Here is a 25935-nt window from a genome sequence, read left to right as displayed (position 1 = left end):
GTAGGCTGCAGATTCCTTGACTTGGGTCATTGGGTGGTGGGTTTCTGGGTTCTGCTTAATAGGTCAGGAGTCCACTACACACAGGAGGCAGCTACACAGGTAGCGGGGGCTGTGTGGAAGGGACTGGGCAGTTTTTTAGGTTACAGGGTCTCGGGGGGAACCACAGAAATCGTGTCCGTTCTAAGGGGGGCAGGTAAAACACAGTAGGGTAGTTCTAGAAATGATCGGTATTGTAGTTGTAAATTGTCATAGCTGTGTTAGGAAAGAACCAGAGCTCCAAACCCTAATAGAAAGCACTGAAGCTCAAATAGTTATAGGTACAGAAAGCTGGATAAAACTGGAAGTAAGTTAAGCTGAAATTTTTTCAAACGATCTAACAGTGTTCAGAAAGGACAAATCAAATACAGTTGCTGGTGGAGTATTTATTGCTGTCAGAACTAGTTTGCCTTGTAGTGAAGTTGAAGTAGACAGTTCCTGCAAAATAGTATGGGTAGAGGTTATATCTAACAATCGAACTAAACTACACTCCTGGAAATGGAAAAAAGAACACATTGACACCGGTGTGTCAGACCCACCATACTTGCTCCGGACACTGCGAGAGGGCTGTACAAGCAATGATCACACGCACGGCACAGCGGACACACCAGGAACCGCGGTGTTGGCCGTCGAATGGCGCTAGCTGCGCAGCATTTGTGCACCGCCGCCGTCAGTGTCAGCCAGTTTGCCGTGGCATACGGAGCTCCATCGCAGTCTTTAACACTGGTAGCATGCCCTGACAGTGTGGACGTGAACCGTATGTGCAGTTGACGGACTTTGAGCGAGGGCGTATAGTGGGCATGCGGGAGGCCGGGTGGACGTACCGCCGAATTGCTCAACACGTGGGGCGTGAGGTCTCCACAGTACATCGATGTTGTCGCCAGTGGTCGGCGGAAGGTGCACGTGTCCGTCGACCTGGGACCGGACCGCAGCGACGCACGGATGCACGCCAAGACCGTAGGATCCTACGCAGTGCCGTAGGGGACCGCACCGCCACTTCCCAGCAAATTAGGGACACTGTTGGTCCTGGGGTATCGGCGAGGACCATTCGCAACCGTCTCCATGAAGCTGGGCTACGGTCCCGCACACCGTTAGGCCGTCTTCCGCTCACGCCCCAACATCGTGCAGCCCGCCTCCAGTGGTGTCGCGACAGGCGTGAATGGAGGGACGAATGGAGACGTGTCGTCTTCAGCGATGAGAGTCGCTTCTGCCTCGGTGCCAATGATGGTCGTATGCGTGTTTGGCGCCGTGCAGGTGAGCGCCACAATCAGGACTGCATACGACCGAGGCACACAGGGCCAACACCCGGCATCATGGTGTGGGGAGCGATCTCCTACACTGGCCGTACACCACTGGTGATCGTCGAGGGGACACTGAATAGTACACGGTACATCCAAACCGTCATCGAACCCACCGTTCTACCATTCCTAGACCGGCAAGGGAACTTGCATTGTTCCAACAGGACAATGCACGTCCGCATGTATCCCGTGCCACCCAACGTGCTCTAGAAGGTGTAAGTCAACTACCCTGGCCAGCAAGATCTCCGGATCTGTCCCCCATTGAGCATGTTTGGGACTGGATGAAGCGTCGTCTCACGCGGTCTGCACGTCCAGCACGAACGCTGGTCCAACTGAGGCGCCAGGTGGAAATGGCATGGCAAGCCGTTCCACAGGACTACATCCAGCATCTCTACGATCGTCTCCATGGGAGAATAGCAGCCTGCATTGCTGCAAAAGGTGGATATACACTGTACTAGTGCCAACATTGTGCATGCTCTGTTGCCTGTGTCTATGTGCCTGTGGTTCTGTCAGTGTGATCATGTGATGTATCTGACCCCAGGAATGTGTCAATAAAGTTTCCCCTTCCTGGGACAATGAATTCACGGTGTTCTTATTTCAATTTCCAGGAGTGTATTAATTGGATCATTTTACCAACCCCCGACTCAGGAGATATAGTTGCTGAACAGTTCAAAGAAAACTTGAGTCTCGTATCAAACAGATACCCCACTCACACAGTTATAGTCGGTAGGACTTCAATCTGCCCTCGATATGCTGGAAAAATTGTACGTTTAAAGCCGGCGACAGGCATAAAACGTCATCTGAAATTGTATTGAATGCTTTGGCAGAAAATTATTTTGAACAATCAATTCATAAGCCCACTCGCAGCGCAAGTGGTTGTGAAAGCATACTTGATCTCTTAGCAACAAATAATCCTAAACAAATAGTGAGTATCGTGACGAATACAGGGGTTAGCTAGCACAAGGCAGTTGCTGCTAGGCTGAATTCTGTAACATCTACAACCATCAAAAAGAAATGCAAATTATATCTATTTAAAAAAAACTGATAAAATTGCTCTTAATGTCTTTTTAAGAGACAGTCTTCACTGCTTCCTATCTGATCATGTAAGTGCAGAAAAGTTGTGGAATGATTTCAAAGAGATAGTATCAACAGCAATTGAGAGATATATACTACATAAATTAATAAGTGATCGTACTGTGCCCCATGGTACACAAAACGGGTCAGATAGCTGTTGCCGAAGCAGTGAAAAAAGCGTGCCAAATTTAAAAGAACACAAAATCCCCAAGACTGTCAAAGTTTTGCAGAAGTTCAAAATATAGCTAGTACTTCAATGTGAGATGCTTTTAATAATTTCCACAACAAAATTCTGTCTCGAAATCTGGCAGAAAACCCAAAGAGGTTCTGGTCATACATAAAGCATACCAGTGGTGAGACGCAATCAATAACTTCACGCGCGATAGCAAATGTGAAGTCACTGATGACAGAGTTATTAAACACAGTTTTCTGAAACTCCTTGACCAAAGAAGACGAAGTAAATATTCCTGAATTCCAATCAAAAACAACTGCGAAAATGAGAAACATAGAAATAGGTATCTTCTGCGTAACAAAGCAACTCGGATCACTTAATAAAGCCAAGGCCTCCAGTCCAGATTGTATACCAGTCAGGTTCCTCTCAGAGTATGCTGATAAAATTGCTCCATATATAGCAATTATATACAACCACTCGCTCACAGAAAGATCTGTACCTAAAGACTGGAAAATTGCTCAAGTCACACCAATACCCAAAAAGGGAAGTGGGAGTAATCCACTGAATCTCAGGCCTATATCACTAACATCAATTTGCAATAGGGTTTTGGAACATATACTGTATTTGATCATTACGAAGTACCTCGAAGCAAAAGATTTATTGACATAGTCGGCACGGTTTCAGAAAGTATCGTTCTTTTGGAACACAACTATCTCTTTATATTCGTGAAGTAATAAGTACTATTGACAGGGTATGTCAAATTGATTCCATATTTTTAGATTTCCAGAAGGCTTTTGACACCGTTCGTCACAAGTGTCTTCTAACCAAACTGCACGCCTACGGAGTATCGCCTCAGTTGTGTGACTGGATTCGTGATTTCCTGTCAGAAAGGTCACAGTTCGTAGTAATAGACGGAAAATCATCGAGTAAAGCAAAAGTAATATCCGGCGTTCCTCAAGGAAGTGATATAGGCCCTCTATTGTTCCTGATCTATATTAACGACATAGGAGACAATCCGAGTAGCCATCTTAGATTGTTTGCTGATGATGCTGTTATTTACCGTCTTGTAAATTTGTCAGATGATCAAAACGACTTGCAAAATGATTTAGATAAGATATCTGTATGGTGCCAAAATTGGGAATTGATCCTGAATAAAGGAATGTGTGAAGTTATTCACAAGAGTACTAAAAGAAATCAGCTAAATTTAGATTGCGCGATACGTCACACAAATCTGAAGGCTGTAAATGCAACTAAATACTTAGGGATTACAATTACAAATAACCTAAATTGGAACGGTCGCATAGATAATATTGTGGGTAGAGCAAATCAAAGACTGTGATTCGCTGGCAGAACACTTAGAAGGTGCAACACTTCTGCTAAAGAGACAGCTTGCACCACGCTCGTCTGCCCTATTCTGGAGTATTCCTGTGCAAGGTGGGATCCGCATCGGATGACGTCGAAAAAGTACAAAGAAGGGCAGCTCGTTTTGTATTATCGTGAAATAGGGGAGATAGTGTCACAGATATGATATGTGAACTGGAGAGGCACTCATTAAAACAAAAGACATTTTTCGTTACGACTTGATCTTCTCGTGAAATTTCAATCACTAGTTTTCTCCTCCGATTGTGAAAACATTCTGTCGGTACACACCTACATAGTGAGAAATGGTCATCACGATAAAATAAGAGAAATCGGGGCTCGCACGGAAAAATTTAAGTGCTCGTTTTTCGCGCGTGCCGTTCGAGAGTGGAACGGTAGAGGGGCAGCTTGAAGGTGGTTCATTGAACCCTCTGCCAGGCACTTTATTGTGAATAGCGGAGTAATCGTGTAGATGTAGTTGTATTTTTGTGGATCACTTCCGTCACCCTTACTGTAGTCGGTTGTGACCGATGCTTTCTTCCAATCACTCGGCTCAGCCCTCTGTGTTGCAGGGATACGTGATAGCTTACGGGTAAGATAGTCGCTAACTCGGCTACAAATGGGATATAGAATCTGACAGGCATTCCATTGGGCCCTGGAGTGTTTTCGATTTTAAATTTATTAAGTGTTTGTCAATGCCACTGACATTGTCACTCATCTTTTCAGTGGTACGAGAATTAAATTGTAGCAATTGTTCTGTGTTTGCCTTTCTGAAGGGACGTTAGAAAACAGAATTTATCATTCCTGCTTTTACTTTGCTACCCTCAATTTCAGTTTCTGTCTCATACACCAGGGACTGGGCACTAACTTTGGTGCCAGTAAATGTCTTTAAATTTGACCAGAATGTCTTTGGGTTTTGTGAGACTTCTTTCTATAATAGTCTGCTGTGGTTGTTGTGGTACGTTCTACACATTGCGCTTTCCACAACCAAATGTATTTAATTCCGCATCTCCCTATACGTAACTGAATACTTTGTCTTGCACCAGTTTTGCAGTAATCTCTTGTCTGCTTCAGTCACTGACAAGAGTTCCATTGTGCGATTTACCGAGGCGGTTAGGTCCATTTGTCAGCACGGGCTGCAATGTATATCTCTCATTGAGCGGCCTTCTGAACTCTGTTGTAGGTTATTCTCAGAGAAGGCGTTTGATAATGTCATCAGTCCCCAACACGAGGTCACACTCCTTTTAGGGCACATGAAAGACAACCTGGGTGTATATGGGGGGGGGTGTTTGTCACAGCAGTTTTGGTTGCGACCTGGAATACGTCATGTAGAATGTAATAGTTAGACGTGCTTAAAACTGCGGAGTCGGTTGCAGTTGCTGTACAGGGTCTGGATACTGCGTGTAGAATATTGTGAAACGTGGGGATTTTGGCCTCCACTTAAAACTGTTTGGACAGTATTACAAGGGAATGTGTGAAGATGAAATTAGAGTTTGGACTTACAAATTGGTTTGTGGGTTTTTGTTTTAACGCAGCATGGGATCCCTAGTGAAACAGCATAGGGCCAAAATGATCACCACTTCCTTGCCATCTATAAAAAATTGTTGCCAGTAGTTATCTCTGGCATTCAGTACTGCCGGTGTCAATTCTGTGTAGTACGGCTCTCGTCACTTTTTATACGAAGGGTACATTGTAACGTCCCGCCGGTTAATGAATAGTTAAAATTGGTTTAAATACCTGTGAATATCTTGCCTTCGGTGTCCTCGACAACTGCATACACGAGCTAAAATATGCTTGTTCGATAAATACAGGATACCGTAATGGATTTCACTGCAGTGATGTAGGCCACAGCTGAAGTAAAGTAAGTGCGTAGATTTATTCACTTCAAAACCTGTATCTTATGAGCTCACAGTCAAATCTTCGGTGTAATAAGCCTCGTTCTTACTACTACAGCTAACCAATGGTATAACATACTACACTGGCGATATTATATTGCTCAGATGCAGTAATTTGATAGAAATGCATATGTGAGGTCCATTGCATTGTTCAACACTAATACTCAACAAAGTAAGAATATAAAGTCACATACCATTCTGCCTTTTGTGATATTAAATCAAACTCCTTAATATTCCGAAATAATCCGTCACTGCACTGTTCTAATGTACTGTTTTAGACAATGTTCAACACACGAGTTGCTCTATTGTAAATCCAAAACCCGAATTGTGCACCAAAAACTTGTCTCAACTGTACGCACAGATCTGTCCTCTTGTGGGTCCAACACTCATCAACCCTAACAATACTCGAGACCGAGTGTTTATACTCTTCCTGCAATGTACTACTGGTTATAATATCGCAAAACGTAATTTATAATACGAGATAGTTTAACACCATTATCAAACACTCTATATTAGTCACTACTTTGCTAGAAAAAGTTCAAGACATTTTCTAAACACACAAAAATCACATTAATATTGAAATTCCAGAAATAAACACGCTAACAGTGCTAAATGATCAATTATCTCTATTCTGCTAATTAGGGTCGAGATCTAATTCCTACCATTTACAGATGACGAGAACGAAATATATTATTCTTTCATCTAAACATTTTCCATATATTAATTTCCTGAATCTGATTTTGATTGATTATGGCGCAAAGGGTATGGTAACTACTATTGTTTGGTATTGCTATTATTGTTCTAAAAGCCTTTTTCCTATTATCGAAAAGTAATTCAAATTAATTATAGCTAGAGATATGAGTACTGAACTAGTAATACATAATGCAGGGGTGATAACCATGAGCCTGGAATGTTACAACGTGTAAACTGGTCGAAAAATGCACTTCGGACTGTGTTCCGACAGAACTGTGTTTTCTACCACTGTCTAAGTGTGCGGCCCTTTTGGGATCTGAAAGGATTATCTCCACATAAGGTGGATGTCTACTGTATACTGTGCAGCTGTGAGAAGTGGTACATCAGACAGATATCTGGCACCGTGTAGAGTGTAAGCGTTACACACAGGTGAGTGATCTGCTCTTCTGCAACATTTCCTCAGTACCGGTCACCTGACAGAATGCAGAGCTCCTGTCACGCACTTCGTTACTGCGATACAGCTATTCAAGAAGCTGTCGAGATTGAACTTGCGAGTGACCTCGTAAGTGGAGAGAGAGGTTTGTGCCTGTACTCTTCCTCTGTCCCGGGTCAGACGTAGCAGATCAGAGTTAGTTGTCGGTTCACTTTTCGATACACTGTCTGTGTGGTGGCGCCAGTTGCCTACAGTGTACATTGCCCCTGTGCAGTCGGCACCTTGTGGTTCCCAGTTCTACATCTACATTTATACTGCGCAAGCCACCCAACGGTGTGTGGCGGAGGGCACTTCACGCGCCACTGTCGTTACCTCCCTTTCCTGTTCCAGTCGCGTACGGTTCGCAGGAAGAACGACTGTCTGAAAGCCTCAGTGCGCGCTCGAATCTCTCTAATTTTACATTCGTGATCTCCTCGGGAGGTATAAGTAGGGGGAAGCAATATATTCGATACCTCATCCAGAAACCGACCCTCTCGAAACCTGGACAGCGAGCTACACCGCGATGCAGAGCGCCTCTCTTGCAGAGTCTGCCACTCGAGTTTGCTAAACATCCCCGTAACGCTATCACGCTTACCAAATAACACTGTGATGAAATGCGCTGCTCTTCTTTGGATCTTCTCTATGTCCTCTGTCAACCTGACCTGGTACGGATCCCACACTGATGAGCAATACTCGAGTATAGGTCGAACGAGTGTTTTGTAAGCCACCTCGTTTGTTGATGGACTACATTTTTGGACAGCCCTGTCCATCACGGATTTGAGCTGCCACGTGAGGCGACATCTCGTTTCGTCTGTGTGTCGAGGATGACGGCACGTGCACTGTTCGAAAAGTCTGTCGTTGCCGAGGGTGTGACCTGGCTCCGTTCGGTAAGTTACTCGAAGGATCGCGATCCGGTCTGAGAGTTTACTCGAGCGTACGCGAACCGACCGCGTATCGAGTATCGTGCAGCTCGAGGTGGTGTCCGAAGTCCGAACTGTCGATCCCGATGCCGACAGACACATTGTCGAGAAAATGTGAAGCTTTCAGAACAGATTTTAGGACAAAAAGGAATAAAGGAGAAGATACGTGTTAAGTTGAAGATTGGATTACGTAGTGTATAAATGTGTGCTACGATATTATTTAGGTTCCAGTTGTACAGGATAGCAGGTTTGAGGAATTGCCTGAATCGGTCGTCGTGGTGAGTAGACAGCTGAATATTTGAAGTCTCAGTAACTCTTTCCCACTGTGAGAAGTGGCAGTGTCGCTGCCAATCTTTAGTGTACTGTTGCAGATTCTCCTGTACCTGTATCTTGTTTGTCATTTGAGAATTAATAGTGCCAGAAAGGCAGACATACATTTCTTCATTTGTCCTTAGGTAATATAGCCAACCTCGAGGCTAATTCTTCAATTTAATGACAAGTAAATGACAGAATACATTTTTTTTTTTCTATCGGCCACTCTTTACGTCACACACGGACACTGAAGCCACGGGAAAAAAATCGGTCTGCCTCTGCCGGCCAGTCTCCGTACAGGTTGTAGGGAAGCAGCTTACTCACGCTGCAGCAAATTCACATCAGTTTCCATTGTGTGTTAGTCAGTCTGCTAGCTCTGACGTCATAGATGTTGCGCAATACCTTAAAAATCAAGCAAATGACATAAAACTTTCCTAGTATGTCTGGAATAATGATAAACTAATGTGTGTTAAATATCAGCTTGATAACTTCAGCCGTTTCCTTTATTTGGACGTTTTTCTATAAAAATAATTGGCGGCACAGAAAAGAGCTAGAGACTGCAAAATTTGTATTTAGATTCAGCTTTCATAATGATTTAATAAAAATAGTACTTTGGATTTCATAAATTAAGATGTTAGTGTAAATTCATGATTTTGTGGTTTTCATCTCAAAACTAGAGGAAGCAAGATAGATTAAGTGAGCTTATAAATCATACTAGGATGTTTAGATTTTAATAGGTTGGAGGTCCGCTATGATGATGAAGCTGTAAAAAGTTTCTTTCAAATATCTATTAAATTATAGCAATAGCGGATCTCAGAAGGGACAGTTCAGAGCCCATCTGCTGCGTGCAGTGCAATTAAATTAATTCTCTCGCCTATGTTATTAAAGTTAGCCACGTCAAAAATTTATTATTAATACTTCCCTGCGTGCTGAATGCACAGTTAAATTAGGAGCTTCATCGGCCTTCAGCAAGAGAAGCTAAAATTTATTATGCAACTTGAAGTGGTGCGTTACTAGCACAGTGGCTAGTCGAGCCAGCCGATTTGATCGAGCATTTCCTCAGCGGTCCGCACCGCGGATATATATATAAGAGCGCTGTGCGAGGAAGGAAGGCCCCAGTTCTCTCCAGACGCTGAATGACACGCCATCTGTGTCGGGAATCGCACCGCGCCAGGATCAGTGCTACTAACAGCCTCGGGTGCCGTATTCTGTTATTCAAGATGCGCGTAACCAGTAAAGCGTTTCAAGTAAAGTGTTAATTCGGGAATGATTTTCATTATCTAGCCTCAGTGTGCGTATTGTCGTATTTTCACGTGCCGTCGCGGGACAGACATTCTACTACTACTATAGCGTGGCGTTTGATGAGATATTTCATCAAATTATGGCGAGCATTCATTTCATCAATTATTTCGGACATTTATAGTTGCATTGGCGCAATAGACTCTGAACTGTTCTGTTAGTTAGGTTGGAGGGATATTTGTGTGTATATTTGTGATTTTGAGAATATACTCAACTATTTTGGAAAGTCGTCTTTGATTAGAAATCCCGAACAACTTCCTGACTTTACAGAGCTATAAGCTGCAGCTATAACAATCATCTCAGGAGAAGTGGGCACTAGGAACTCTTGTTTACAGGTTTCAGGTTTGTTTAATCGCTTTCTGGGGACCTACTAAGTAAATAGGGAGCCAGTGTTGAGAACGGCGAAAGACAGTATTAACAACATTTTAAAAGCTAGAAATTGACTCGACAAACAAACATTTGTACTGCAATTATATTTTCCCCTATCAACCGCCGCCCCACAAGGTCTCTGTGTAATCACCTTAGCAGCATTAAGACTGCTGTCGCTGTTAAGAGTACGTTTGTTACTGCTTTGTTTGTAAACTGAAGAATGGCAATGTAACTGCTGCCAGCACAAGCAATAACACACACACAGTGATAGTTTCATTAATGAAAGGCAATAGGTCCTTTCACAGGACACAAGAAGCAAAGAGCAGCTGAGAAGCACACCACACGGACTGGGAGCTGTCAAAGAAGCTCCTCGCTTCTCGGGTGCACGAGCGGTTAAGTGTCTGCCTGAAAATTTGAGAGAGATGACATTCCAGGAACCTATTGATCATTATTTACTTAAAAAGGAATTTAACGGTGTACAGGAGCATACGTGTAAACAATGGGAATGTTTAGCTTCTTTTATCTATATACTGCAGACTTGTGTGTGAAATAATTTATGAATATAATACTGTAAGCCGACTATAGTTAAACTGTTGTATGTATTGCGTGTTCTTGGTGTAGGTCTGTGCTGTAGTTACTGGAGTTAGTTAACTTTAATATGTGAATACCAATCGAGAGATAAGATCATATTATGATTTTTACCAATTGTTTTGAATTGTAATGTGTGGGCTAAATATTTTGAGAAGAGAAGTGTGTGACGTTTTAAATGTTTACATAATAAAGTCGCTTAAAAACTTTGATGTTCGTGTCATTGGTTTCGGCATTTGATTGCCATCTTCAGATGTGTTGAATCCTCTAAGTAGCTACACCAATATATACAATAATTCTAATTAAGCTTTCTGAACATAATTAAGTCTTGTAAAATACAGGACTACTGTAAATGATTCATTTGTCCTCAAAGCTCTATATGTTGCAAAGTATAACGTGTACAAATACGATTGACGTGTCAATAGAGGCGTAAACTCACAGAGTCAGCATTTTATGCTCTACAGGTGTTCTGTGAGTGCCCCTCGGGACACGTGACACACGCCCGAGTGGCGGTAGAGTTTGTTCCGTCCTTATACGGGATGCCTCAAAGCCTTTTGGGTCAGATTGAAGCAGGTAACGGTGGGTCCACAACCGACTGTATTGACGTAGGGAACCAGTGGTCGGAAATGTATATTTATTGGTGTTACGGACCTACACAGTGTACACTGTGGAACGACAGTGTAGCTCGTAGAATTGTTCCAAGTGACGACCGCCAGTCTACGCCCCCACACGGCAGCGGCGTGTGGAGTTCTGCCGCACTCTCTCGCGGGTCCCCGGTGTCTGTACCGGAAGACGGGCAGCTCGGACAGTAGCGAGCGGGTCTGCGTCCGTTTCTACGGGGTTTCGGTACACCGACGTCTCGACGTAATGCCGGAGAAAAATGTCCAGAGGTTAGAAATCCGGCGATCACACTGACCTCGAGACGGGACCGCCGCGTCCGATAAGACAGTGGGGATACGTGTCATCCGAGTGCCCGCAGCTGTCTACATCGAAGTTGGCCAGTGCACCGTCGTCTCAAAACTGCTACCTTTTTTGGACGAGGAGGGGTACGGTCGCCGAGAACTGTGGCTAATGTCGACCGGTCAAACGGGAAATCGGCAAATGAGGTCCTACGAGTGAGCTCGGACAGTGCCGGCTCACAAGTTGACAGAGTAGTTACGGGTGTCCACCGATGTGAGTGGTGTGACGGATTGTCCTCATTCCAGATGTGGCTGTCGAAAACACAGACGCGGGTGAACGTGGGTGCATCCACGAACAATACGTACTGTACAGTGTGTGGCATTGAGGCACCGCAGTGGATAATCTACTGGCAGAAGTGATTGCGGGGCTCAAAATTCGTCGGTCCCAGTGGTCGTACAAATTCTTTGACGGTAAGGATGTATAATACCTGTTCCACCACCACTCTCCAAACCGAGTGCTCCAGTGTGCGAGTTTCACGGGCACCGCGTTCTACCGCACAGTACGCCAGGTGCGCGTCTTTCGACTCTCGCGACGCGTAACGTCCGACGTCCGAACACGTGTCGTGCACAGTACACGGTAACACGTCTCCCTGTGGACACGTGACGACCTACGCGATGCGACAGACGACCGATGTCGCAGTAGTGGTGTGCACGCGGCGTAAGTTAATCTGCCAGTGTGACGCTCGAGCTCGTCACGTGGCACACGCGCTACGAGCCGAGTCGTGTACGGTACGTCAGTTTTGTAGTCAGGGATGTGGGCCGTTAATCACACGCGCCCGTTCCAGCGTACGGTAGACACCTGGGACGAGAGTGCGTCAGAACTGCGATCGCGGCACCGAAACTGGTGGCCGCCGCTTCCAACAATTACTGTCGGCTACACTGTCGTTACGCGGTGCACACTACTTGTGCCCGCAACACGATAAATATTCATTCTCGACCTTCGGTCCCCTATCTCAATATAACCGGTTGAGGACCCACTATCAATGTGACCCGAAAGGTTCGAGACATTCTGTGCGGCAGTATCCTGTCGGCGGTCGTCACAGAAGTGTCAGTGCACTCTGAGCTGTCCCAGTGTTCCCGTTAGTGGGGGGGGAAGGGGCAGGAGGACACACAAATAAACACGGTCCTCAGTGTAGTCCCGAAGGAAAAAGCCACGAGGCGTCGGGTCGAGCGACCCGGGGGGCCGAGGGAACGGAGACGCGTCGTCTCCACTGCCTCGCCGACTCCGGCAGTGCCAGAGTCCGTCGTTCGGGTAGCGACCGGCACGGGTGCTCCGGCGAGCGGGTGCCCCGTCGTGCCTGAAGGTGAGACCCTCGATAGTCGGGTGGGGGAAACGACCCCGGCTGCAGTATCTCGAGGTGAGAGTCACCTGTCGCACACTTCTCTCGGAAGAAGTGTCCCGCACAGATTCGTCTGTTAAACTCGACACGAAACGTTAATGTCCGTCGAATCTCGTTTGTGTGCCACAGTTTTGTGAGGATTTTCAGTGCTTCACACTTTCACATTGCGGCTATAACCTCTGTCAAATATCGGCACAGAGGCAAAATGTCTGTCGTCGAGTGCTTCCCGAATTGCGATTCAAAATTGGAGGCACAGATCACAATCTTCCGGTTTTAATTGTCGCGAGAGGTGCAGGTACGGTTCGAGTTGTAACTACCGTCGCAAAATCTCGTTTAGAGCTCGCCACAGGATTTCAGTTCTCGGCTCGCACGGATCGTCAGGATCGTCACTTCTTACGGACTGCGTGCGAAACTTTTCCTTGCCCTCTCCGCAATCGTCGCCACCGGCACACTCGGTCGACCGGTTCTTTTCTGTTTACAGAGACGACCGGTGCCCCCAAATTGTCGATACGGACGCACGGTGTACCTTTTGCGTAATTCCCCGTGAATGCACACGGCACTGTCGTAAGAGATAAACGTCTCGACTATTCCGGCACGCGAAGACTCTATTCTCGCTCTGTCGCCATTTTGTCGAGGTACTGCACTCGTAATACCACGTGGCAGGCAGAATGCAAACTTGGTGAGTTTATGGTTCTATTTGCACACCAATCGTATTTGTACATGTAACACTTCGGAAAATGTAGAACTCTGGAAATGAATCAATCATTTATAGTAGTCCTGTATGTGTTGTGATGTGTTTTGTACTCTCTGTAGAGAGAGAGAGAGAGAGAGAGAGAGAGAGAGAGAGAGAGAGAGTGTGTGTGTGTGTGTGTGTGTGTGTGTGTGTGTGGTTGTTGTTGTTGTTGTTGTTTTCCAGTATAACTTGTGATGACACTCTTTCCTTTTGATGTGTGCAGGCAGATGAGTTTGTGCAGTCGACAGCCGGGGCACAGCTGCGGCTGATAGCAGAGCAGGTACCGCTTTCTCTTCTCTTTGGTTGGCTTAATATTCTCTCTCGCTCTCGCTGTCACACACACACACACACACACACACACACACACACACACAAAATGTATTCCTGTAAAGAAACAACACCATTTTCCAAAAGTTACTGTTACTGTGTGCGTAATGGACTAAGGCGAATACAGATTGTGGGAAAATAGGATGGTGTAAAATAATTCCTCTGTGTCATCAATTGTGCAGCTATTCTTTAAATCAAAATGTTGTGCAGGTGGTGTCGAATGGCTTTCACGAACTTTTGGAAAGGCGTTATATAATAAACAGTTGCACAGTACACGTGTGTATTATTGAACTTAATTCCGAAAGATTATAAATTTTTGTTCTTTTTTCTTGGAACAGATGGATCTAAAAGGCAGAAACTTTCTGAGAAAGGCATATATTTTCGAGTAGTAAAGTTTTGTAACTATTCGGTCTTAGACAACTCCCACTCACAGCTTACAGTGAGTCGTTTGTACCTCTCGGACACTCTGGGAATTCGAATTTAAATCGCTCACTCTTTGCTTCGTCTCGGAAAGCTACCTCGAATGTGTTCTTCTATTTTCTACGTGCTTATAGAACTTTGATGTCAGTTCTCAGACAAGAAGTTCCTAAAGCAGCAGGAGAACTAAACTTACCTGCTACAATCTGAGCTACCAGTTTTGTATTTAACGGCAGTGAGAGAGTTCTGAAGGTGGTGATAAAAATTGTCGTACTGCTGTAGGAAATAGAAAAGGACCCATAGCTTTTGCAAAGTAAACAATTTTTTTCATAAATAGGGACACCTCCTTCCAAAATTTTTGTCTCTAAAGTGGTTTTCTCGTGAATTCAGATTTATTAATCTTTATTAATGCCAAGTTTGGTGGTGTGGAGTATTTTCAGCAGCAGGTAAATAACCAGTTGTTTTATAAATTCAGTCACCTTTTCGTCTCTATTGCATATTATTTATTTACACCGTAGAGGCATTCCACTATTTTTGTTAAAGGTATTTTCAGTGGATTTTTTTTATTCACTTGCCTGTCCTGAGAGAATCTGTATTTCCTCTAGTCCGGATCAGAGACTAGAGGGCGCACTCCACTTGTAAAAATTAGGCACACAGCTGCATTTAGCTCTTTTGATTTTTTTTTTTTTTTTTTTTTTTTTCACACTTTGTTTTTCATTAGCTACATTATGAGAAAAGTGTCACTGTCGATCAATTTTCGGTCTTTAGTGCGATATAACTGACGATTTTTGTCATACTTAAAGATTTGAAGCTATTGCTGGGTCGGATGAGAAGTGTTTCACATTTTGTATCTAATGAGAAACAAAGTGCAGAAACGACAAAACTGAAAGGTCTCAAGACAAGTGTGTGCCTATTATAAGGGGCAATGCACATCCTGAGCTGTGATCCCACAAGAGGAGTCACAGATTTTGGCAGGAGAGACAAGTAACTCAAAAAAAGATACTGAAGGTGCCTTTTTGTTTGTTAAAAAATGTGGAATGTGTCTGAAAAGTAATACAAATATTATATTGTAGGAGCAAAAAACTTTTTGACTATACGAACTGAATCTCTATTACTAGCTTCAGTATAGCACAGCGGCCAGCCTGTGGCCTTTGACTGACTGAGAAGTACTCGGGTAATTTCGTGTCAATGCAGAAAGTAACTTTTCAACCAGACCGTCTCAGATTTGTTTCAGATTTGGTGTATCCAGTGATCCAGATAAGAGATGGAAAACTACCAGTTTACGGAGGCATATGACAGTTGTGAAGAAAGTTGCAGGAATGCAAAATTTGAGAATTTCGTGAGATCTACGTGCATCTATCCCTACATAAATTTCTATAATCACGGTTCTAATCCAGAGACAGCAGTGAAACTTGTATAATTGAATACCTAATGAGTAGCGCTTTACACTGATATGAAAGAATGTGGGTTTCTAAGAATTTTTACATTTGAGGTCATTGGCCTCAACCTTTGATCTTGAATATATCATAACACCCCACCTTAAATAATAACAATAATAATAATAATAATAATAATAATAATAATAATAATAATATTTTATTTATTTTAATATACCAGGTGGTTATAATTAAACTTTCCCAATTTAACATGTCATAAAACGAAACTAATTACTGTAAGAGTACCAGACTTAGTAGCATTAATGTCAAGGACATGGAGAAGAGAGATAATGCAGAAGGAATTCACTTGACACGCTTTTAATGTGCTGCTACAGTACACTACACCATTACACGCCGGTACCATTACTGCTACAGAAGGGGCTCAGTATGGCATCCATCAGTGCCCAGAAGAGTCCGGAAGAGCAGGATTGCATTTTGCACAGTAGAACGAAGCACTTCTGTAGGTATGCCGGCTACCTCTCTCGATACACTGCACTTCAGATCGGCACGTGTGTGAACGCTCCCCAGACAAATCCTGTCCTTCGGGTAGCCCCACAACCTGAAATCACGGGGACTGAGATAAGGTGATTGTTCCAGCCGAGCATTTGAAAACGACCGGATGACAATTCGATCCTTTCCGAACGCGTTTCGGAGAAGCGGGTGAACTGCACAAGTGACGCGCGGCGGGGCCCCGTCTCGCACAAAAACTGTAGGTTTGACGCGTCTCCCTCCCGGAGGCTGGGTACGACACACCGGTGAAGCGTATCACAGTAACACCTTCGATCCTCGAGCACCGTCCCGTTCGAAAAAGAATGGGCCGGTGACGAATGTAGCCGCGAAGTCACACCGTACGGTGATACGTTCGCCGTACGGAATAACTTCGTGCGCAGTTCTGCGTGTTCACCTCACCTGTCAGAGAAAAATGAGCTTCACCTACCCGTAGGACTGTTCGGGGGAAGTCCCCGTCGACTTCGTTCCTCGTGGGAAAGTGGAGAGCAGAGTCGACACGCTGTCGTGCTTCCTGTGGTGCGAGCCGGCGTACGGTACGGATCTCGTACAGATACCGTTCGAGAATGGTTCGCGGCACCTTCCGTACGGTGGTCCACGGGATTTTTGACTGTCGTGGCACGGCACGCACACTGCCCGACGGTCGGAAAATGCCCGCAGTGTCGTCTGTCGTAGCGACGGCAATTTTCTGAACCACCTGCGGTGCGACGGGTCGTCAGCCTCTTCCCAGGGTGGCACCTAATTCTCCGGTCGGTTCGAACTTTGTCCTGCTCCACGAGGCGGGTGGAGCAGGAGGATTACCCTTTCAGCCGGTGATATTCTCGAAGTGGAGGTGCGGCATTACTGTCGTTTCGATAATACTGCTCGGTGGACAGTGCCCGCTCCTTGAGTCTGAGCTCGTGTCGACGAGTCCACTACGACCGGTCGGGTCTGTGAGACTACAGATGACGGTGACCGATCGCGGCACCCGTCGGCCCTAGTCGGAACTGGGCGGTGGCGCAGTGACGCCTGAAAATCGTGCACCCCGTACTCTGGACATTAGTGCCACCGAGTTTGTACTCTTACGATGTGTTAAATAGGGAAAGTTTAATTATAACCACCTGGTATTGTATTGCCCCAGTATGCTAATATAAACGTGGTAAATATCGAGAGAGTACGTCAGAGACATCGTGATCGAAAATTAATTTTGTCAACAAAAATTTACTTTGTCGACATCGGTACACTGTCAAAATAGAAAAGGAAGCACATAAATATGAACTAAAAATAATTAAAAAGTACATTTCGTAAGCAGTGTTGTGCAAAATATGGTTTATATAATTGTAGTGGTATTATGAACCATTTACAGTGTAGCTTCAGTGAAAAGACAATAAAAAGTGGTTGCATCTTGTTTCACAAGTCTCCCATAATTAAATTGTCGGTGTTCATCAGATACGGTGCAAGGAGAGAGTATGTCCTTCCACTAGGTGTTGTCGGATCCAATCTCACGAGAACGCCACACCTTCTGATAACACGAGTGTCCGGAATGGCAGGAAACACAAATGACGGGGACGGTCTGTGTGGATGCGAGAAGCTGATACAATACGTGCTTTGTCTGCTTCTTTCGTCAGACGTGTGCAACTGGCCAGTTACTGTTGTACAAAATGGCGACAGATCCGTGTATGTGTGTTAACAGCATTTCTTTCCACATAGCAATCACTGACTCTTCCTGCCCAACAAATAATCCAACATTTACATCTGGGTCTGTATCTTTGTCTTTCTAACATGGCATGGCCCCCATATGATCACAGAAAAAAATCATACAGCTCAGTGTTCTCACAAGAGGTCTTACCTAGCTATGGATCTGGTGTATATAATAGAGGGAAACATTCCACGTGGGAAAAATATATCTAAAAACAAAGATGATGTAGCTTACCAACGAAGGCGTTGGTATGTCGATAGACACACAAACAAACACAAACACACACAAAATTCAAGCTTTTGCAACCAACGGTTGCTTCATCAGGAAAGAGGGAAGGAGAGGGAAAGAAGAAAGGATGTGGGTTTTAAGGGAGAGGGTAAGGAGTCAATCCAATCCCGGGAGCGGAAAGACTTACCTTAGGGGGAAAAAAGGACAGGTATACACTCGCACACACACACACATATCCATCCACACATACAGACACAAGCAGACATTATATATGCAGACACAAGCAGGGTGTCATTGATATACCATGTTCTGCTGCTAACTGTTTTGCTCTTTGCACCATGTAATCTGAAGTGGAAAATGCTTTCACGGTTTTCCTTAACTACAACTCTGCGGAAGTACTGTCAAAATTTGTGTTTAGTCACTTGTAGGTACTGTAGTGTGGAACTTGTCTTTCAGTCAGGTAACAATTTCTCTTTCTCCATTTCTTTTACAGTCTTCTTATTCCATTTGTGCAAAATAAGTATGCTCCAATACTGAGACAGCATTATTTAAATTCTTGCTTCGGGCACTTTTTCTCATCCTAAAACCTATAATTTCTTTTCCACAGGAGATTCACCTAAAAACTGAGGACTAGTATTTAAAGAATCCGGTGCCAGATCCAATGGTACTTCATCTCCAGTTATCATAATCTCTGGAAGTACTTAGCACAGCAGAGGCAACACCTGCAGGAGCTAGTGGGTCTTGTGATATTTGCTTTCTAATTGTTGTAAATTTTTCCACCTAGGAATACATGAGGACTCTCGTTTACCATCCACTCGTCAACATTCCTCATTCTTCTGTAATCTTGCGTGGTCGTCTTTTTTAAATAGCTTGCAACAGTACAATTTTACTTTTTTCTCTCTGGTTGTTGTTGTTGTTGTTGGTTCCCCCCCCCCCCCCCCCAAACAACTAATCAATACTACTTCACAGCACATGAACACTGCAGTTTGAGTAAACAATCCACACTCAAGAAACAAGCTAATAAGTGATTGAAATAAAAGGTCTCTCTGGACTGGCTGTTCACAGCAAGAAATTTTCACAAACTTTTTAGAATAATAGTGACAGCTATTGTCTCCTGTTCCAGAAAAAACCAGAGGCGTAGCTGCTCGGATGTTGAGATAGATGTATGTAAATTTCATACAATTTCTGAACTTTGGGGACTTGTAGCTTTCTTCACGCACATCTGCAAATTGGTACTTTTCCATCTTTTATCTGCATTATCGGATGCATCAAAATTGGAGGAAATCTGAGTGGGTAGGGTTGAGTGGCGTATTAAATTGACACCGAATTAATCCACTTACCTTCCGAAGGTGAAATGCCGAGATTGTCGATAGGGGAAAATAAAAGTATAGAGAGGCTTCGGAGGTGTCGGTTCCTTCTTGTCGAGGAGGCGAGGTATTGGGCTACCTCGCCTCTCCCCTCATCCTGTGCTCTGAGGTGGGAACTGTTGTTTCCTTCAGAATATGAAAAGCTGCTATGTTAACTTTCTCACAATTTCTGAGTAGCTCAAGTTGTAGACTATCATCATGTTGTTCTCTGCACATATAAAGAGGAAACATTGGTAGCAAAAAATTTCAAAAGTTCTTGACTGTTTTATTTCACATATGCAATACTCCTCTTAACGTTTGGACAGACATAGCCTATGTGAGGGGTTACTCAAAAAAAGGAATAATTTTTAAAAGCTATATATTTTCAAATTGATTACAAAACCTCATACCCATCAAAACTCTCTATTACAACTAACACATTTGGCCCTCTGGTACTTCTTCTGTTTGAAACCATTTTTGCAGTCATGTTTAGAAATGGCTGACAGCCTCTCCCTTGTTTTTTTCTCGACTTTTGCAATGTTGTCAAATCGGTGTCCTTCGCGTGCACGAAAATAAGAAAGTCACACACGGAGGCAGATCGGACGAATAAGGTGCGTGAGGCAGCAGAACTGTGCAATTTTTAGCCAAAAACTGTCTAACAGAGACGGCTGTGTGTGCAGGTGCGTTCCCGTAGTGGAAGAACCGGCCTCCTGTCTGCCACAAATCGCGTGTTTTTTGACAAACACTGCTGCGCAGTTGTCTTAAAACTTCCAAATAAAAGGTTCGATTGATGGGTTTTCAATATTTTTGTCAATTTGGGCAGTTGACGGACGCCCAGAATGAGGTTTACCATCGGTCGACACGTTCCCATTTTTAAATCGAGTGAACCACTCGTACACGTGAGTTTTTCCCATACCGTCATCTCGGTGAGATGTTTACGACATTAAAACAGTTCCGGCAGCATTTTTACCGAGTAGGAAAAAAGTCATTGCTGCACGTCATTCACTTAAACTTGCCATCTTACAAAAAGGAGAAAATGACACTAACAAAAACGATCGCTGCGAACGAGCGGGTCGACAAGACACGTCACTGAACTGGCAATAGGTTGTACTGTACAGGCCTAGTTGCAGAAGTGCGTACTACCCCGAGGCCAGCCCGTGGCGACGGGGTGTTATTTTTTTCACCCGGACCCCCTCGAATATTTGTCGAAAAGACATTGTTCGGCCTTTCTGTTAAAACTGACTGCGAGAAAGAAAATGCTTGGCTGTGCTGTGAAAGTGTGCAGTTGTATTTCTGTTTAAGCAGGAAGGATATAAGGGAGGGTATAAGATGAACATCAACAAAAGCAAAACGAGGATAATGGAATGTAGTCGAATTAAATCGGGCGATGCTGAGGGAATTAGATTAGGAAATGAGACGATTAAAGTAGTAAAGGCGTTTTGCTGTTTGGGGAGCAAAATAACTGATCATGGTCGAAGTAGAGAGGATATAAAATGTAGACTGGCAATGGCAAGGAAAGCGTTTCTGAAGAATAAAAATTTGTTAACATCGAGTATAGATTTAAATGTCAGGAAGTCGTTTCTGAAAGTATTTCTATGGAGCCGTGTATGGAAGTGAAACATGGACGATAAATAGTTTGGACAAGAAGAGAATAGAAGCCTTTGAAATGTGGTGCTACAGAAGAATGCTGAAGATTAGATGGGTAGGTCACATAACTAATGAGGAGGTATTGAATAGGATTGGGGAGAAGAGGAGTTTGTGGCAGAACTTGACTGAAAGAAGGGATCGGTTAGTAGGACATGTTCTGAGGCATAAAGGGATCACCAATTTAGTATTGGTGGAGAACAGCGCGGAGGGTAAAAATCGTAGAGGGAGACCGAGAGATGAATACACTGAGCAGATTCAGAAGGATGTAGGTTGCAGTAGGTACTGGGAGATGAAGAAGCTTGCAGAGGATAGAGTAGCATGGAGAGCTGCATCAAACCAGTCTCAGCACTGAAGACGACAACAACAACAACAACAAGCAGGAAATCTGTACATTAATAAATCTGGATCGTCCAAAACCTTGTAGTGCAAGTAGTTCACAGATTAAAACTGTGCAAAGTAATGCCATTAAAGGTACTAACCAGAAAGAGCCAGCAACTGGAGAGTTCTCTTTCGTACATCACTTGCCAGTTACCTTATTCAGTTTAAGGGACTACAGTTCCCGATCGATGTTCGATTTACAGTAACAGATGTTCAAATGACAGAATTGATTTACAGTGAGTGGTTTTTTTTGTACGGTCAGTCGCACATTCCCCTTTCGCAGATCGGTAATTCGGAGAACCGTTTCGTAATTTTTATCTCACTGTATCCAGCAAAACAAAAAATGTATATTCCTAAGTCTTGTAGTTGTATTGTGTACAAAAATTAAAAAAAAAAAAACAAAACTTAAAAACACTGACAACTGAAAATGAAAACGGAGGAGTCTTTTTCATTAATTTTCTGTGTGTTTTATGATGATTTATTTTCACAGCTTCAAAGTAAGCAATGTCATAATGAGGAGCTGGAATTTGTGTCCTGACACAATTCCAGGGATTTCCCCCAGATTACGACGTACTTCTAATTCCCGTACGTATTTTGCGTATGCCAGGTTCGCTAGTAGTATTAAAAATGTGGCACTACCCAGTGCGTTAACCTGTGATACGAGAGTGAGAAAGGAGCCCAATGTTTGCTCGCTTCACAGCTGTACAGATTTATAGGTCGTCATTTTGGTTCTGTGCAAGCCCTCCCACAGCGCGTGTAACGCCTCCAGATAAATGTTGACAAAGTGGGAAGTTATTTATGTAGTGTAGTGGTACCTGCGCCTGTGCCCGTGACCTGTGGTCCGTCTGGCGCCTGTCGTGCGCGACGTGGCGATGAGACGCGATTCCTTGCCGGTGCTCTTTGCCTCACCCGGCACCGGCCTACTCGCCCCCCGCTCTGTGTTTGAGATACTGTGTCCATTTGACGACCTGTCTTTGAAACTATCACTCGGGTTCTCTGGTCTGAAGAACAGTTTGGGGAGACTCTCCACGCTAATCTGTCCCGTGCGAGCCGAGCCTCGGTCTCCCTCTGCAGTTACTGGACCCTGCACTTCGCTACGGGGGGGAGGGACTCGCGTGGGGTCACCGATTTTGGCCGAGTTTTGGAAGGACGTTCTATATTAGATGTGGGCAGGTAGCAGACAAACTTCAGGTCTCTCTCCACACGTCCGTATGCCTTTCTTTCATTTCTGATGTCAGATAATTTTGGAACCCACCTCACACACACTTTCTCGAACAATACGGTGGGCCGATCTGACACTTACGTTTGTCATTGCGGTAACGTCACCCGCTGTAATATGCCCGCTTTCCCGTACAAACTCGTCAGCTCTGACAGTGTCGTTCTTCGTGACCACGCGGTGCGTCCAAGGCGTAGCGAATATTCGACATTTGTTACGGCCGGTTTGAACTTATCTGTCCACTCGTACAGTTGTGTTAGACTCGAACCACTTTCACTGTACTGCACTGCCATCTGCCAAAGAATTTAGATTGTTTTCGACCCTTCGGCTGACTGAAATCGAGTGACACTCGACTGCTCCCCGTCGAGGATGTCGCCGTCTCGCTTTGCGGGTTCCCGGCATCCCGTTCGTGAGGCAGGCGTACTGAGCACGTCTCGGACTCCGTCAAAAAATAACAGAGGAGTGCAAACTTGCCCAGATTTTTGTATTTTTTATAAATCTTTTCCAGTTATTTATAGACTGAACATTGTATAATTCGGCGCTGTGCATTTGCCTGTAGGAGGAATTTGATTGCACTAGAATGTCGTAATGCATTATTTTCGCAATTCTCGGTACACACTTTTTATTGTAAGTGTCATTTTGGTTACTCTACGTGCTCTCTTTGTCGAACTTCGCATTTTGAGGGAACGGACTTCCGTCTTTGGGGAAAACTGTTAATGTAGTTCTGTTGCACTGAACCCGAAGATGGGAGCCTGATCTCTGAAAACGTTTAGTTAGACCGGGAGAAGAATATAATGTGGATTAATACAGTAATGTGAGGTATCAGTTAAGACTCGCAACCGCTACCACACCTCTGTCTCGACAGAGGATGTTAAAAGTGGTGCATTTGCTTATTTTGATGATAAATTTTGTTTTCTTGGCAGTGATTCGTACTTAGACTTTATTATAACATTTTTCATTCATTTTGCTGTCTCAGTTTTATCAACAATGGCCGCTAGTATATTATAACCTTCCCCTCTACTGCTACAAAAATATGTGATAGAATGCACTTTTGTAGTTGTCTCGACGCTAGTGTTGTGGTGCGTGCTTTGTTAGTGAGAAGGAAGATCGAATAATAGTAAAACGTAGTTTACTTACCTGCTTCTTGTAAATCCCTGTCAAAAACATAGCTGACTGAAAAACGTGGCTTTCAATAAAAATAAATTTCACTTCTAGGAAGTAGGATTTGGTTTGATACTTTAGATTCCAACACTGTTCCTTCCAGTTTCTTCCATCCAGTATTTTATTTTCTTCATTTTACATTTCTATATAATATTACAAATGAATCTTCACATTACTACAGTTCACTGTACACACCGACAACGGTTACCAACTTCCTACTATAGTCCGGTTAAAATTACTTGATAGTTGACACTTCACACATCAGAGCCGCCTTCCTCCACTCGGAGCACACGCCACGCCCAAGCTGTTCGGCGTTTCCAAACTGCCACAACAAATGGTCAGTTCACTTCTAATTCCGTGTCTGGCTTTTTTCCCTTGATGTGTTTCAACTCCAAATCCTAGGCCTGGCTCTTTTATTTCATATTTTGTCAGATATGATAACTGCTCCAAAAGTAAAGCACACAAAACAGTAATAACAAAATACGTATGTTTCGTACAAAGCACTAGCCAAATAATACTGGATCATTTTGCACAAGATGCAATTTGGCACCACACATTCAATTATTACTACCCCAGAGATCGGACTAAAACATTGCACGAGGCTGAACTATTTGAAGGTAGCAAATGATAGTTGCAACTGGTTGTACGGAGGAATAAATAAACCACCATAACGTGAAACAGTGCCGTAGCGCAGTGGTTAAAGTAGAATCTGGATGTGCAGAAGGTCTTGGGTTTAAATCTTGTCAGGTGTCATAATTTTTGTTTGTTTGTTAAAGCTCTGATTATTGTTATATTTTCAATCAATTGGCTTAAATTTAATTTTTATTATTAATCTTTTTCACATCATTTTAACATTATATTGTCTTTTTTATTTGCTCTTATTGTTTCTTCCTATCATTCGTTTTTTTTTTTATCTGCTTGTGGTGTCAATAACGTGGAACAGAGTGCCAGCCGGTACTGGTCACTGGTCGGTATCGTGTCAGCTCCTGTAGCCGTCGAGAGGACCGCTTCACGTAACTCGTGAAAGTGAGAAGTTACAGTTAGCTTTTAACGCTGAAGCAAATTTTTCTGTCTAGAGTTTATTTGTAGAAATCAGCATTAATCGCCGTGGACAAAGGGAATGTGGTAAATAGTTCTGTGCAGGTTGTCGACTGCTGTTTTCTCGGATATGTTGCAGTTCACGAGGTTGTGGTTAGTTTGGGACACGAGTTTAAATTCACGGTTACAGAACGTGTCGTTTGCTGCAGTCCAGTCATCGGTCACTTAAAATCAGCTGCGGCTGTGGACAGAGCGTCTCGTGTTGCCGCCAAACCCGACGGCGACTGCTTCGGACACTGACGCTTTGGCACCTGTGGAGTGACGTGCCGTGTACGCTTGTCACCCTTACCCGAGTAACAGCCGACGTGGCAGCATTTCAGCGCCAAATGACAGGTGTCAGCTCTCGATTAATTTTAATCGGACTATAGTAACCTGTTAAGTCGAGGAAAGATACAACAGCTTGCTGTACAGTGATCTTACAAAGTGCTGAATTTTTTTTACACCTGGATAGTTTGTGTATGATTATTGGCCTGACAGATTCTTTTAAACTATTACGCGGGATAAATTACAGAAAGAACAATAATGACAGTAATAATTATTATTTATTCTATTTGTATCTTCAAAATTTAGAAAGCAACTCTTTGGTATTTTAATTAAGAACAATTCATTATAATTTTTATAACTGAATAATTGTAGCATATCATATACAAAGATGATGTGACTTACCAAATGAAAGTGCTGACAGGTCGACAGACACACAAACATACACACAAAATTCAAGCTTTCACAACAAATTGTTGCCTCATCAGGAAAGAGGGAAGGAGAGGGAAAGACGAAAGGATGTGGGTTTTAAGGGAGAGGTTAAGGAGTCATTCCAATCCCGGGAGCGGAAAGACTTACCTTAGGGGGAAAAAAGGACGGGGATACACTCGCGCACACACACACACACACATCCATCCACACATATACAGACACAAGCAGACATACTCTTTCCTGATGAGGCAACAGTTTGTTGCGAAAGCTTGAATTTTGTGTGT

General features: G+C 43.8%; 1 protein-coding gene across 1 annotated transcript in view; it reads left to right on the top strand.

The window, feature by feature from the left end:
* The window catches only part of LOC126213002 (uncharacterized protein C1orf50 homolog), a 46072-nt gene that overhangs the window by 5636 nt on the left and 14501 nt on the right, over window positions 1–25935 (top strand). Inside the window, exon 3 of the mRNA XM_049940550.1 lies at window positions 13743–13799. Within this exon, the coding sequence (XP_049796507.1) occupies window positions 13743–13799 (57 nt within the window). The remainder of the gene's footprint in view (window positions 1–13742; window positions 13800–25935) is intronic.

Source organism: Schistocerca nitens, chromosome 11 (assembly GCF_023898315.1).
Source record: "Schistocerca nitens isolate TAMUIC-IGC-003100 chromosome 11, iqSchNite1.1, whole genome shotgun sequence".
NCBI classification, from domain to species: Eukaryota; Metazoa; Arthropoda; class Insecta; order Orthoptera; family Acrididae; genus Schistocerca; species Schistocerca nitens.
This window is presented reverse-complemented; position numbering and strand designations above follow the sequence as displayed.